This window comes from Monodon monoceros, unplaced genomic scaffold (assembly GCF_005190385.1).
Source record: "Monodon monoceros isolate NGI ecotype Baffin Bay Population unplaced genomic scaffold, NGI_Narwhal_1 Super_Scaffold_18, whole genome shotgun sequence".
NCBI lineage: Eukaryota > Metazoa > Chordata > Mammalia > Artiodactyla > Monodontidae > Monodon > Monodon monoceros.
Window position 1 is genome coordinate 1,475,670 of NW_021703774.1, and position 14,449 is coordinate 1,490,118.

At 62.8% G+C, this 14,449-nt stretch overlaps 2 protein-coding genes across 2 annotated transcripts in view; both read left to right on the plus strand.

The window, feature by feature from the left end:
- The first annotated feature begins 547 nt into the window (after nucleotides 1–547).
- On the plus strand, nucleotides 548–1,090 carry ASCL5 (achaete-scute family bHLH transcription factor 5). Its single transcript, XM_029229561.1, has one exon. The coding sequence runs from the start codon at nucleotides 548–550 to the stop codon at nucleotides 1,088–1,090; it is 543 nt and encodes a 180-aa protein (XP_029085394.1).
- Nucleotides 1,091–2,358: 1,268 nt separating this feature from the next.
- CACNA1S (calcium voltage-gated channel subunit alpha1 S) overlaps nucleotides 2,359–14,449 on the plus strand; it is a 65,406-nt gene continuing 53,315 nt past the window's right edge. Inside the window, exons 1-2 of the mRNA XM_029228383.1 lie at nucleotides 2,359–2,704; nucleotides 4,220–4,325. Of these exons, the coding sequence (XP_029084216.1) occupies nucleotides 2,553–2,704; nucleotides 4,220–4,325 (258 nt within the window). The 5' untranslated portion in view covers nucleotides 2,359–2,552. The remainder of the gene's footprint in view (nucleotides 2,705–4,219; nucleotides 4,326–14,449) is intronic.

Here is a 14,449-nt window from a genome sequence, read left to right on the forward strand (position 1 = left end):
GAGGGCACCCAAGCATCAAGGGGTGAACCAGGATTTGAACCCTGCTCTGCGCGTATGTCTTCTGCAGCCCACTGCCTCCCCTCATGATGCTTACCATCGCGTTGGAGGGCGGGGTGACACAAAGGAGCCCACGATGCAACAAGGCCTCTCCTAATTGATATGTTCACCCTCTTCTTTAGAGACGGCACCCGGGACCCTCTCCTGCCCGGCGCACAGCCCGGGGACCCCGAGGGCCGCGAGGACCAAGACCCTGGCGCGGGGCCCGCTGGAGCCGCAGGGCTGCGCCCTGGGAAGGCCCGCGCCCACCCCACATCCCTGCCGGCTGCTCTGAGACGTGCCCGCGGAGCCTCTGCAGAGGCCTCATGGTCCGCTGCGATGGCTCGCCTTAGGGGGACCTCGGAGCCTGCTCCCAGAGCGAAAAGAAACCCTGACCAGTCCGGCCGCCCGGAGCCGCGGCTGGCGATGTGACTCGCTCCCAGGGCAGGGCGCGCAGACCCCGAGTCGGGGCGATTCGGGGCACGCTCCGGGTCCGGCCCCGCGCGGCACCATGAACGACGACTTCTGCCGGGCGCTGGCGGCCCGCCGGCCCGCGGCGCCCCCCGGCTGCCTGCCGCTGGGCATCGGGCCCCCTCCCCGACCGGCGACCCCGGCCCGCGCCGAGCCTCTGGGCGCCGTGCCCTTCCTGCTGTACCCGGGCGCCGCCCGGCCGCCCTACTGCGACGCCTACGCGGCCGCGTTCCCCGGCGCGCCCTTCCCGGGCGCCCTGGGCGCCTGCCACTACCCCTTCGAGCCCGCCTTCCTCCGGAAGCGCAACGAGAGCGAGCGCCAGCGCGTCCGCTGCGTCAACGAGGGCTACGCGCGCCTCCGCGGCCACCTGCCTAGCGCCCTGGCCGAGAAGCGGCTCAGCAAGGTGGAGACCCTGCGCGCCGCCATCCGCTACATCAAGCACCTGCAGGAACTGCTGCGCGCCGCCCCCGACGGCCCTGGGCCCCGCGAGCCCCGCGGCCGCGCCCCCCTGGCGCCCGACTCTTCCGAGCCGTCGTGCTGCTCTTCCTCGCCCTTCTTCGAGTCGGAGGACTGCAGCCACTGACCGGGCTGGGGCCGCCCGGGCTCGGGGTGCTCAAGCGTCCGCGGCACCCTCCCTCCGCCAGCGCCACCACGGCCCCGTCCCTTCCAGCGGGGGCATGAGAGAGGCCAGAGCGGCTGTCGGGGGGCGGCGAGGGCGCGCGCCCCGTCCATGCCGGCCACCCCGGGGTCGGGCTCCGACTGAGCCTCAGCCCCGCGCAGGGAAGGTCGGAGGTGCCCCGGTCGTGGAGGTCCTGCTCCGCCCTCCGTGGCCACGGGCGCAGCCCAGGAGGCGAGTCTGCTCTGGTCCGCACGCCACGCCCCTGCTCTCCACGAGATGGCCTCAGACGCCAGCGTCCGCTTCGAGGACTTGCTTGTCACCTCCCCCACCCCCGCCCCCCAGAGGAGCCCAGAGGGAGAGGCGCAGGCCAGATTCAGCGTGCTCTCAGCCCAGGAGGCGGCCGAGTGCGTACGTTGGTGGTGCCCTCCGGCTTCCGTAATGGAGGGCCTTACCCACCCCACGCCCCAGTGTGGCCCTTTCCTTCCCACCTCCCCCCGCCCCTGGGGTGGGTGAGGACTGCGTGTTCCCCCCTCGGACTGTACTCTGTGGGCATGGGGACCGCATGGGTGTACCGGCGCTGTGTTTGCACGACGGGGCTAAATAAAGACGTTGGGTTTTGTGATTCCCGGGTGGTTGTCCGCCTTCCCTTCCCTGGCGCCCCTGTCTCCTTCCCACTCAAGCACTTGTGTGGGGTGTTCTGTTAGCTCATGCATTCAACTAACATTTACAGAGAGCTTAGTACATGCCAGGGGCAGTGTGGGGAGGGCACAGAGTCCCAGAGATAGACACCGCCCCTTGCACAGCTAGGGGCAGGCTGGGGTGGGGGACGGGGAGAAAGGTGGGCACAGTCAGGAGCCCCCCCCACGGGGCGTAGGCATGGGGTGAGGGTGGAGGATCTTGGCCTGACGGCTGCAGGTAGAGATGTGAGGGAGGGCTGTGGACTCCTACTGAGCTGGACCACCCAGCACCCTTTCTGGACAGTGTCCTGGGCCTGCGGGGAGGGGTGGGTTGAACGTTGACACCAAGGGGCTAGTCTGAAGCCTGAGGCTCCATAGCACTTCGAGAGCTCTCCGTCGCCCCAGCCTTGAATCTTCCATCCTGTCTCCCTCTGCCCCAGCCCAGACCCATGTGTGAGCCCCCAGCCCCACCCCCAGCCTCCTTGGGGACATACTGGGCTGTCACTGGCTGGACTGGGGAGGAATGACAGCTGCCTGGCTGCGGGAGCTCGGCTGGGCAGCAGAGAGCCCGTGGAGGCTAATTTTACTCGCTGGGAGCAGGGAGAGCGATCCCCGGCCCGCCCCGGCTGGCTCAGCAGGGCAGGCTCGCCCAGGGGCTCAGCTGCCCAGTCCCCAAGGCAGGGGCACTGGGGACTCGGGGAAGAGAGGGCAGCGGGTGGAGAGCAGGAGAGGCTGAGGCTCCGGGAGCCATGGAGCCGTCCTCGCCCCAGGATGAGGGCCTGAGGAAGAAGCAGCCCAAGAAGCCGGTTCCCGAGGTCCTGCCCAGGCCGCCGCGGGCCTTGTTCTGCTTGACTCTCCAGAACCCTGTGAGGAGGGCCTGCATCAGCATCGTGGAATGGAGGTATCTTTCAGGGCCAAGGGGCTGCACGGGGTGTGTGTGTGTGTCAGGGGAGGCGAGGAGCGGGGCTCACAGATCACAGGCTTGGGGGGCCGGAGACCGGGGCCTGGCGATGGAGCAGGGAGCCTTTGCGAAGGAAGCCCTCAACCGAGGAGCAGGGGCCCCCGGGGCTGAGGCCCAGGTCCTGGAGGCAGCCTGAGTGCCTCTGTAGTGTCTCTGGAAGGTGCTGGAAGGTGTGCCCAAATCCCCAGTCCCCAGCGTCGAGGGCTCCTCTCAGCCTCCCTGGGTTATGGGACAGGACTGGGGTGGGGGGAGGCGACAGCGGGCAGGGCGGGGAGGAGAGATGGGCCTGCACCGAGCTCTGCTGCGACAGCAGGCCTGGGTGGGAGGCACCACGTGGACACAGGGACATGAGCCCCCTTCTACGTTGGCATTAGCTCTGCGAGGAAGAATGATGAAAATTTCCAGCTTATTTGGGGCAGAGAGGAAGGAGATGCAGAGGGGGGAGGCCATTGTCAAGTGGGTGCTGAGTGAGCTGCTCGGGCATATTTGAAATACTTATGAAGGGTTTTGGAAGACCAGGCTCCCACCAGCTGTTCCCTAGAAGAAAGGAGAGTAAGGGAGCCGCAGGGACAAGGAAAACCCAGGCAGAGCTGGAAGGTCTGGGTAGGAGTCAGCCCTGCCCCTACGCGGCACCCAGGAGCCTCGTGCCCTCCTGTCTGGGGGTCGGGGGCAGACTTCCCCACCCGTGTCTCTCGCCTGCATCCTGTCCCCTCTCCAGTCCTCTGCCCCGAGGCCGCCTCTCTTCAAACCGCAGAGGAAGGTGGCTGGGAAGGGCGTGGGGTCTCCCTCTAGCCATCTGTACAGGGCATCCCCCAACCACGCACGAAGAGCTCGGGCCTCCCCGCTTCTCCCCCTCAGTGCCCTCCACAGCCGCCCTGTAACGGTCAGCCTCCCCGGAGGCTGTGCTACTCACCGGCAAATCCAGGGAGCCTGGTGGGAGCGCCCTCCGGAAAACGGCCGGCAGGTCCTGTGTGGGCGGGTGCACGGCCCCTCCTTGGGCTGCAGAGTCCAGGTTCCATCCCTCCCGGCCCGCTTCCCGGGCGTGCTTAGCCCAGTCCGCAGCAGCCCCAGCCTCCCTTGCTGACTCTGCGAGGATGCCACGGCGTGTCTGGCCGTGGCTCCGCGGAGCGGGGAGAGCAGTGGTTGGTGGAGCTGGGGGTTGGGGGGATCGGTACTGAGACGGGGGCTTAAGACTCCCCGGGCCTTGAGGCTGAGTAGCCCCCAGCCAGGAGCCAGAGCCTCGTGGTCCCAGAGCGTCTCAGTGGACGCTCCCTGTTGGAGGAGAGGGAGGCGGGTGCCCCACAGGAGCCTGGCCCCGTCTGTGCCCTGCAGGAGGGCAACGTGGGCCCATCAGCCTGGCCTTGTAGTCAGTCCAGACAGACCCCCAGTGCGCTCTTCCCCTTAATCCCACGAATCCCACGCCTCACTCGAGGGCTCTCCTTAACCCTGCACCAGACCCTTCGAGACCATCATCTTACTCACCATCTTTGCCAACTGTGTGGCCCTGGCCGCGTACCTGCCCATGCCCGAGGACGACAGCAGCGCTCTGAACCTCGGCCTGGTAAGAGGGGTCTTCCCTTCCTTCTGCCGGCCTGCTGCCCAGGCTGCGCGCTGGTAGATGATACTGGAGCTGCAGCCCCCAAGGATACAGACCCCACGTCCCCACCACCTGCAGGACTGGCTGAGGGGCTCAGAGCTTTGCAGGGAAACCTGGCCGGGCTGGGTTCCATGATATCAGCACTGGGCAAGTACCCGCTGTGCCAGGGGCGCTGTGCTGAGCTCCTTACGCCAGTAAGCCATGTCCTCCTCCCCATGGCCCCTAAACGAGGCCCATTTGACAGATGTGGAAACTGAGGCTTTGTAAGGCCAACGATGGGGGCTGAATGCTGAGTTCCCTTCCCTGGTTGTAACCCGGAAGGATCGTGCTTCTGTGGAGCTTGCCTTTCCGGGATGGCCTGACGGCGAGAGAGCACATGTGTTAGAGCCACACTCTCCTCACACCGGCACCGGTAACAAGTCCACAGGCCAGAAAAGGCCGCGGCTGGAAGGGACTTTCCAGAACCAGGCTGTCCTGGCTCCTCCCCAGCTCACTCTGTTTACGGATGAGAAAACCGAGGCTTGGGGGGGTAAAAGACGGACTTACCCAAGAGCTAGATCACAGTAAAATGCCTGGTGTTTATTAAATGCTTATCAGATGCCAGGTTCTGTGCTAAATAATTTACATTATTGTCTTTTTCACGTCCTGTAACTGCCCCCATGACGTCAGTAACGTTATTAGACCCATTACAAGACAAGGAAACAGGCTCAGGGGGTCACCCCCATGCACGCGTCTTCTCCCAGGGTCTCAGACGCGGGGCTCTGACTTTCAGACCCGGCCTGGATAGCTGTGCCACCAATGTGGTGACGGTACAAGGGTCCCTGGGAAAGCCCCTGGAGGTGTTGGGCATTTACCAGGCCCCTGAGGGGACAGGCCGACGGACCTGCCCTTTCAGCACGCTTTTCCTGCACTAACTCTGCGGGGTGGGCGGAAGGAGAACTGTCACGCGTGCGTCCAGGGCCTGGAAGGATGGCATTTGTTTCTGCCTCTGCTTTGCGCTGGTTTCCATAGGAATCTATCTTGAGCGAGGGAGAAGCTGGGATTCTAAGTGTGTGCTTGGCTATAAGCGGAAAAGATCGGAGAGTGGGAGCCAGAGCAGGCAGGCCCTGTGGTGAGGCAGGCGGGGACGGTGCTCCTCGGAGGCTGGGCCCCATGAGGCCGGTCCCTTGTCTCTGCTCTGGAATCCAGGGGGGCCCTGCATCCACTCCACCCTTTAGGACTTCATATCAGGGGGCCTCGGTTCCATTTCAACTCCTTAAGAAGTTGACTATTTTGGAAAGAAACTCCACCCTCCTTGAAGGTGTAGAATCAGACTTTAGTGGGTATGTCGCCTGCCATCTTGAAACAAAACGGCTACCCTAAAAAGTTCACACGGTGCTGTGTGCTTGCCTTTGGCCTGTGGGCTGAGTGATGGAGTCTTGGGTAAGTTCTAGGGTTCGTAGAGACAGGGTGATGAGTTCCCTGGCAGAACCGGACCGGAAACCTTCCCAAAGTAACGACCATCACGTCAAAGGTCAGAGCTGGGTGGGTCGTTGCTCATCGGTGAGGGACCCTTTGTTCTGAAGCCCAGAGAGGGCAGGTGATACTCAAGGTCCCACAGCCAGCTCCTAGCTGGGGCCTCCCCGCTTCTCCTTGTAGTTATATGCTGATCTCCACAAAAGCCGGCAAGAGGGAAGGGAGGGCAGTTAGAGCAGGAGGGAGGGAGGTGGGGGCTTCCTCTCTTCGTCGCCCTGTTGGCCACTTTGTAGGAATCTGAGGAAGGTCTGGGACCCCCCCAGTCATCCAACAGAACCATGGTTGGGAGAAAGGAGGCCCAAGGACCCGCTCTGCACTAACTTTCTTACTTATTTAACAGATATTTGTCATGTGCCTGTTACATCCCTGGCACGTACAGGGGACCTACTTGTGAACCAAACAGACATAATTCCCATCTTGACAGAGATTAATTTATCCAAACAAGCAGTTAAAATGAAATGGGAAACATGCAAGGTCTGGTGCACTTAGACGTTGTCCTGGAGGAGAACCTGAGTGAGACGGGGGTGTCAAGGTGGCCCCAGCGGATGGCATGTCTGACCTGAGCCTGGAGGGCAGGGCCGGCTTCACGGGGTGTGACCTGCACTCGGGGGGGGGGGCCTGTGCTCAGGGGGTGATGCTCTGGGGTCGTGGCATCAAAACATCTGATAATTTCATCCTTGAGTCCATGTTTTGTAAGTGAAGTTCAACGGGGACAGGGCACAGGGCCATGGCTCACTCGTGGTCCTGCCCCTGTCACTTCCCACCCCTCCCCTGTCTCTGAGGACAGACTCTCAGCTCAGTCCCCTGGGAGGCCACCTGGCAGAGCCTGGGCGTGGTCCTGGGAGCGTCAGTGTTGGCACACGTGCCCTTCGGTGTGTCAGGACAGCCACGGAGGTGGCTGTCCCCAGCCTGGGCTGACAGCACCATGGCCCATTCAGAGGGGGCCCTGCAGGGTCCGGCTTCCGGCCCACCTCCCTCCCGGTGCTCTGTGTCTCCTTGCGGGAGGCCTGTCCACCTTGGGTGGAGGCACTGGGCCCGTGTGAAGGGCCAGGGCATGGCTGGGGGCGGCATGTGCGCTGGGTCATTGAGGGTAGAAGGTAGGTGCCTGGGAGGGTCTGCACCCTCCACAAAACACCAAATAGGCCATAAACCCCACCATGATAGGCTGACAAAGGGAGCGTGGAAGGAAGGCATTTCCGCACCTTTAATGGCAGAGGTCGTGAACAAGCGCCGTGCACTTGCGTCTTGCGCTGGGCCGGCCAGTCCTGGAGCGGGTCCCGGATGAGGGTGGGGCACGGAGGAGAGGCTGTCGCAGCCCCGCAGGAGGAGGGCTCTGGGTGAGGGGGCCATGTGGGCAAAGGGCTGGGGGCACGAGGTAGAGAGATGGGCTGGGATTTGGAGCATCTCTCAGGCCATCAGGTAGAACGGGGTGGGGGGAGCGGAAGCAGGGAAAGTGGTGTCCAGTGGAACTGAGGCCCAGGTGACGGTGAAGACGGAGAAGTGGGAGATTTAGGACGGGGGATCTGTGGACTCGGTGCCTGATGGACGTGGGGACAGAGCGTGGGGGAGGGGAGGAAGAAGGCGAGGGTGACACTCGGGTTTCAGAGGGGGTGACGGAGCAGATGGTGGTGTCGCTTTTCGAGACAGGCGTTCCTGGGGGAGGAGCAGGCTGGACTGGGGGAGGGGGACGGCGAGGTCAACCCCAGACGGTGCAGGTGCAGAGGCCTGCGTCCACCCAGCACGGAGACTTGCAGGTCTGAGCACTGGGCGACAGAAGCTCCCTCACCTTGGGTGACTGCAGACTAGCTGGGGTGAAGGGGGAAAGGTCAGGGGGCAAGAAAGGCTTCCCACAGGGGCCCGGTCTGCAGACTCGAGGCAGCTGGCACCCTCGCTCATGGGAGGGGAGCCTCGACACCTGTCCTGGGAACAATCTCCCCTGGGAGGCAGGGGGCCCCTCCGGGAGCTTTTTCCTCCTTCTCCCCCCGCCCCCTGCCCCAGCTCTCACTGAGGCTGAAAGCTGCATTAGCCTGGCTGGAGAAGCTGATGGTGGTTCAGACAATGGGCTCTGGAGCTGGAGCTGTGTGATCTTGGGCAAGTTACTTAACTTCTCTGTGCCCTCAGTTCCCTCACTTGTAAAATGGGGATAACACCGTAAAGTTCAGAGAAGGTTCTGGATGAGTCAAGCCCTTATAACTTATGCCACATTGTCTAACGACACAAGGAATCTTTATTATGCGGGGGTCACAGTGCCTCAGCGTGGGCTCCCCAGCCACAAAGCCCCTGGTCACAGAGACCCCAGGTTGTTCCAGAGTCAAAGGGTATAACCCCTAGCAGCTATGACCAAAGGATTATTTCAGACAAAAAATTCTTCTTCACCCCCCGCCCCACCACCTGTCCCCAATCTCTTTAACCCTTCTCCTCTCCTTCCGACATCCAAGTCATCTGAAAGGCTTTCCTGACCCCGCCCCCGGCCCCATCCTCTAGCCAATCATCACCATCGTCATCTTCAAACTTGGCTGTCGGGCACCTGCCCCACGCCAGGCGCTGCTCTGACGGCTCTCGGTGCATCCCCCCCTGAACGCCCACCACGGCCTCACAAGGCAGCACGATTGTATTTCTCAGATGTATAAACTGAGGCACAGCGCACGCCCAGTGGACTCCGCGGGCGGACCCGTACCCTCGGTGGGGCATTGGGTGTGGCTCCCTGGGCATCAGAAGGGGATACAGGAGGAGAGTGGTCCCTGCTTCCCTGGGGAGTGGCCTGCGGGGGCCGGGTCCCAGGACAGCAGGTCCTGGCCCCTCCCTGCGTGAGACCCCACTTTCTCCCGACTGTGGAGGTCAGGACAGACGCTGAGATCCAGACCCACCCCTACTTGCCCCAGAGAGCAGGCTGCTTTAGGCCTGCAGGACCAGTGGCTAACACAGCTGTCCCAGGGTTCTGCCAGCCGAGTGGAGGCTGGGGACTCCGGTCACAAAGGGGCACCGTGTGTCAGGGAAGCAGGAGGATGGAATAGACCCTGAGCTGCCCCAGGGCCAGCGAAGGGCAGGGAGGTGAAGGCTGAGACCAGCACCCAGGGCGCTGGCCCCCAGCCCAGACCAGGACCCTGCAAGTCCAGCTCTGCCCCCTCGAAGGGCTACCTGCTCCCTGAGGCCAGAAGGAGCCCTGCTCCTGGGGGACCCCCTGACTGAATTAATTAAAGGAAACCTTTGGGAGGGTCTCCATTCCAGCCTGGGCCGGCCTGAGGGGACCCACGTGGAAAAACAAGAGCCGTGACCAGAGTTACCAGTTCTGGAGACAGGCTAGAAATGATCTATCACTTCGCCCACAAACTAAAAGTAAAAACTGATTAAAATATAGAAGGAACGCATGTCAGAGGTTAATTCAACGGGTAACGGAACAAGGAGGAGGGTAGAGTTGGCTCAAAGAGAATTTGAGAAACAGGAATCCATGCTTTCGGAGAAAAAGTGATAGGCTAGGATTGCCTGCCGGGTGGCACACTGAGCTAGCTACAGGGCAATGGAAGTGTGGCCATGGGATGACGGTTTCTATCAGGCAGAAATCATTTGTGCTTCTCCTGGGCAGAATCCTGAGACTCAAACAAAGGTACAGCCCCCAGGTCAGTGGTTTTCAGGGAGGGGCGTTTGGCGGTGCCTGGAACTTGGGGAGGAGCCTGTGTCCTGAGCTCCGCTAGCGTCTAGAGGGCAGAGGCCGGGAATGCTGCTACACCTCCCCCCCTGAAACTCACAGGACAGCCCCGCGCCTGCCAACAAAGAGCTGTCCACCTCAAATGCGGGGAGTGCTGAGTCTGAGAAACCCACCCTAGACAACGAAAGACTCCTTGGCCAGACCTGTTAGCAAAGGTTCCAACACGGACGCGGTGCCTGATTTCCGAGTTCTAAATGATTTTTGGTAGCACGGGTCAAGCTAGCCTTGGTGCTGCAGGCGCGGGGAGGCCGGCGGCACTGGATGGGCCTGTCCCTCCTCCGGCGCCTCCCTCCCTCCCTCCCTCCCAAGCCCGCCTGCCCTCAGACCGCAGCCCCCGCACATTCCTGGGGCTCCGGTCGCTGCTAAGCCTCTGGCATCCAGGGCGCTGTCTTTTTTTAGGGTCTGGAATGTGCCTGCTGAGGCCACAGCCCACTCCACCTCCCCTCGGAAGGACCCCAGTTCTGGCCTGGCCCGTCAGAGACCCTGGACTTGCAGGGCACAGGCGTCCAAGCCGGGGCCACCGGACAAGCTTCTGGCAAAATGACAGGACAGCTTGGCTTTTAGGCCCCGCTCGGAGCCTGCCCTCTCCCACCGAGGGGACTCAGAGTCCCCCCAGGACCGTCATGGTGACGAGCGTCTGGCAGGCACATGGGGATGGTGGAGTAGGTGGCCGTTCTGTCCCCTCTCTGCCCTCACAGTACTCCTAGCCCACAGCCGAGCCCCTCCGAGCCCAGGCCTGGGGGGCGAGGGACAGGCTCCGATGAGCCCCTCCAGGGGTCCCTGGGTGCCCTTTCTCCCCCTCCCAGCACGGCGTGGTTGAGGCCACGGACCATGGAGTCACATTATGGCCCTGCCACTCAGAAGCGATCCTGGAGAAATTACTTAACCTCTCTGTGGTTCAGTTTCCTCATCTGTTAAATGGGGGTAAGAGTGCCCCCCTTCAGGGTCCCTGTGAGGATGAGCTGTGTGTGTGTGGCTAGAACAGGGCCTGGCACACAAGCTTAATGACCCAGAGCTGTTGTCACCACGATGACGCAAGACAGTACCATCTCCCACCCTCTCCCAGGTGGGCTCCCCGCTTTCCCTCCTCTGCCATCACCACCCCACCCCAGGCGAAAAGGCTCCTCCTCTGTGACCCTCAGCTCTGCTGGCTCCCTCTTCTGGACTGCCCCACACGCCTGACCCTCCCGGACCCATGGGAGCTGGTCTCCATGCAGGAAGACAGGGGGAAGGCAGGGTGGTGGAGAAGCCCACTCAGACCGCATCCTTTTGGGTGAGAGTTCACCGGGATAAATATAGCCACTTCCCTCACTCCAACAGGTCATTTTCCAGACCTGGAGGCTCAGCTGGTCATGCAGACAGATGCCAGGGCCCGGGACACCCGTGGGCGGTGCAGTCACAGGACGCCAGGCCGGCTTCCCCGAGACGCTGTTGGCCGAGTCGGGGCAGGTGGGCTGGAGCCCCACTCCCCTCCAAGCCCCACCTCCCTCAGCTGCACGTAGGAAAAGCAGCAGAGCAGGGGTGAAGTTCAACCCACCACTGGGGTGCCCAAGAAGTACCCTCTTTATTCCTAGAAACCAACTTTGTTTGGGTCCTAAGCCCACATGCCTCTGGGATGGGGAGAACTTCAGTCAGGGCTGTTCTCTGGTCATCCTGCTGCCCCAGCCCCGGGTCTCAGGCAGCACCAAGAAGCAGGGGCTGTAGGGCCTCGCCCAGCCGGGCCGAGGCCATGTTGTTCTGGCCATGCGGTTCCCCAGGCCACCGTCCGCCGTCTCCACGTTCAGGAAGCAGGAGGCCTTGGCAAGCCCGTACCCTGCTTTCTCAGGGGTCCTCAGGGCCCCGCTCCCAGACCCAGCCACATCTTCAGGGTGCTATGAGGAAGCAGGCCCAAGGTCGATCTACCCTTGAACCTCCAAACCCTGGGGTGAGTCTCTGTTTCGCTGGGGAGACGCCTCCACCATGCCTCCCACACCAGGGTCGGGCCTCGGAAACCACCATCTGGGACCTGCCTCCAAACCTCTCCCGAGGCACAGGGCCCAGCATTTGCTTAAGGGGCGAGACAGGGGATGACTCCAGGAGGGAAGCAGCCCCTGACTTGTAAAAGCATCTCACGGCAGCAGTGCCCGCCAGCCTGCTCCGAGCGCTGGCTCTGGGGACCACCACAGGCCACCCACCTACAGGCACCAGCTCCCCGACCCTCAAACAAACCCACTTTGGCTCATTGAAGCAGACGTGCCTTAAAGAGTTAACAAATAGAGTGGAATGCCACTCCCCTCGCCCCCCAGTAAGATTTGTGTCCTAACAGGTCACAGTGCCTTGACCCTAAGGAAGGAGCCTCAGCCCTGGGATGGGCCGGCCGCCTTCCCAGGACCTGTGACCACAGCTGCCTGTGGCTTCTCTGCAGCCCTGCCCCGACCAGCCTGTTAAGGTCTTTCTGTGGACCCTGCAGATCCCAGAGCCCTCCAAGGGGCTGCGGGGGGCTGGGAGGCTGGGGCCCAGGCCAGCTGTCGGGCAAGCCCCAGTGCCCAGGGCAGGAGTGCGGCCCCTCTGCAGTCGGACAGGGAGACTGAGGCCGAGCGGGCCCCCTGGAGGGAGCCCAGCCCACTGCCACCCCCTCCCCACAGAGCCCGGGGCCTGCCAGGGCAGGTGAGCAGTCGGGCCAGGATGGCTGACCCTTGGAGAGAGAGGACTCAGCCCGAAAATAGAGGCAGTGAGCGGGGCGGATGCAGCCTGAGCCCTGCTGTTTCCAGCCCAGGACTTTGGGAGGGTCTGGCTCCAGCGCCCCCAGAAGCAGGTGCAAGGCCTGTGGGTCAGGGTCACGTTCCAGGCCCACCTCTGGCCAAGCGTGGCCCCAGGGTCCCAGTGAGAGGCCTGTCTGTGGAGGGACGTTTGGTAGTTAAGGTCCTTCCTTCTAGGGAGCTGGTATCGGAGCCCTCGCCTCAGAGACAGACAGGTTTGTGGTCTTCCCTCGAGGTCGGGGGGCCGGGGGGGCCGGGTCAGGCACGTCTTCCCTGCTCTGGAACCAGAGCCTGGGGTCTAGCATCCCTTCTCGGGAATAGAGATCGTGAGGCCACACCTGCTTTCGAGGTATGTGGTGGCAGAGGTTAAATTTTCCGTTGTGTATTCATTCAACAAACACTTCTGGAGCACCTACTGTGCGCCAGGCAGTACGGTGTGCCCCATAGCAGAGCTCTGCAGACAATCTGTGAGGAAAGACCACTTTGTTGCTGTTAAATCTCATCCAGCCGTGGGCTGACCAGCTGTCCTCCCACACGGGACTGTGTCACAGCCTGTGCCGTGTGGGACTCACAGCCCACGTTGGTCTGTGACCCACCCACGTGTTTGGAGGGTGTGGCACGTCGCTCTGATGGCTCCCAAATGCTGCTTCTCAGAGCCTCTATGTCGCTCATCCCAGGGTGACGACAGTGGGTCAGCGCCAGGGACACTGACACATCAGACACCCACGTGGCCGGCATGGTTCTAGACGCTGGTGACACAGCAAAGGCTCTAGACTGTACATTCAGGTCGGGGGGGACAGTCAAAGGAAGGAGAGAAACAGAGCACGGCAAGCAGTGACAGCTGCTGACAAAGAACCCAAGCAGGGGAAGAAGACAGCTGGGGGAGGGGAGGAGGGGTCCGGAGGGCCTCTGGCAACTTTGGGGTTGGGGTCCTAAAGAAAGAAGACAGCAGCCGTGGGGCTGTCTGGGAAGGACCTTCCAGGCAGAGGGAATGGCAAGGGCGAAAGCCCTGAGCCCCAGAGGTCTTTGGGGGTGGGAGGGGAGCCGTGCCCAGGATAAGCATCATTGCCTGGTGGGCTGGGGGAGTCCCGCCACCAGCCCCGCCTTAGCCACCACCAACAGAGACTCAGGGAAGCTGCCCGCGGGTGCCCCTGGCCCCCGCCCAGCTCCCATTGCCGTTGGGGGAATGTCACCTCTTCCGTCCTGTGGCAGAGAAACCAGGGGTACCCCCGCTCTTGGGGCCCCCGCTCGTGGTCTCGGGGGGCTGCAGTTTGGCGGAGGGTGGTGGAGAGCAGCACAGTGGTACGGGGACTGCGGGCCACACAGGGGGAGCTCGCCCTGGGAGCTCAGAGGGATCTGGGCAGATGACACATCTGCTGGGTGACGGACCTGGGGACACAGGCAGAGGGGCCGCTGTGGGCAGGGGTGCCGGGACCGGGGCAGCGGGAGAGCCGGGGCCTGGACATCACACGGGGGCTGTCAGGGGGTCGTGCAGGCGGGGAGGCGTGGGGACACAGGCTGTGCGAGTTTGGGGGACAGGCCGGCCGGTGCGGAGTGCAGGTGGATCCAGCAAATGTTAGGGTGCAGAAAAGCCTGGGCTGGGTGGGTAGAGGTACCCAGGGCAGAGCAACGGGAGGGGTCCGGAAAGACCCCGAGTGTCCCCACTGGGCAACTCAGTGCCATTGGCCAAGACAGAGACCCCTCGGAGGAGCAGGCTCTGGGGCAGGGAGTGTCTGGTTGGGTTAGAGGTGCGCTGGACGGAGCCCAGGCCCGTGAGCCGCCCCCAGACAAGACCTCGGACCACAGCTCCGCGAGAACCAGAGCACGCGGTGCGGAAAGGCTGTCACCCCCTGAGCGGCGGGAGGGGCCCGGCGAGGCGGACGCTCCCACACGACGGTCTCCTGTCCTCCGCTGATTCAGGCAGGGAGCAATCGTCGTCTCTGTTTTACAGACGAGGAAACTGAGGTTCACAGAGGCTTAGGAACTCACCCAGGGAAACAGAGCTGCCGAGAGAACCGCTATGCCCGAAACCCCCTGCTTCTCTCTGCCCGCTGGAGTGGGGAGCCTAAGGAAGCGGGGATGGGAGATGGGGGGTTGGGAAGGCTGATGACGTGGATCTCGGACAGACA

Bases quoted from the DNA above. Each gene is read 5' to 3' on its own strand.
- ASCL5 (XM_029229561.1), top strand. From the start codon at position 548: ATGAACGACGACTTCTGCCGGGCGCTGGCGGCCCGCCGGCCCGCGGCG.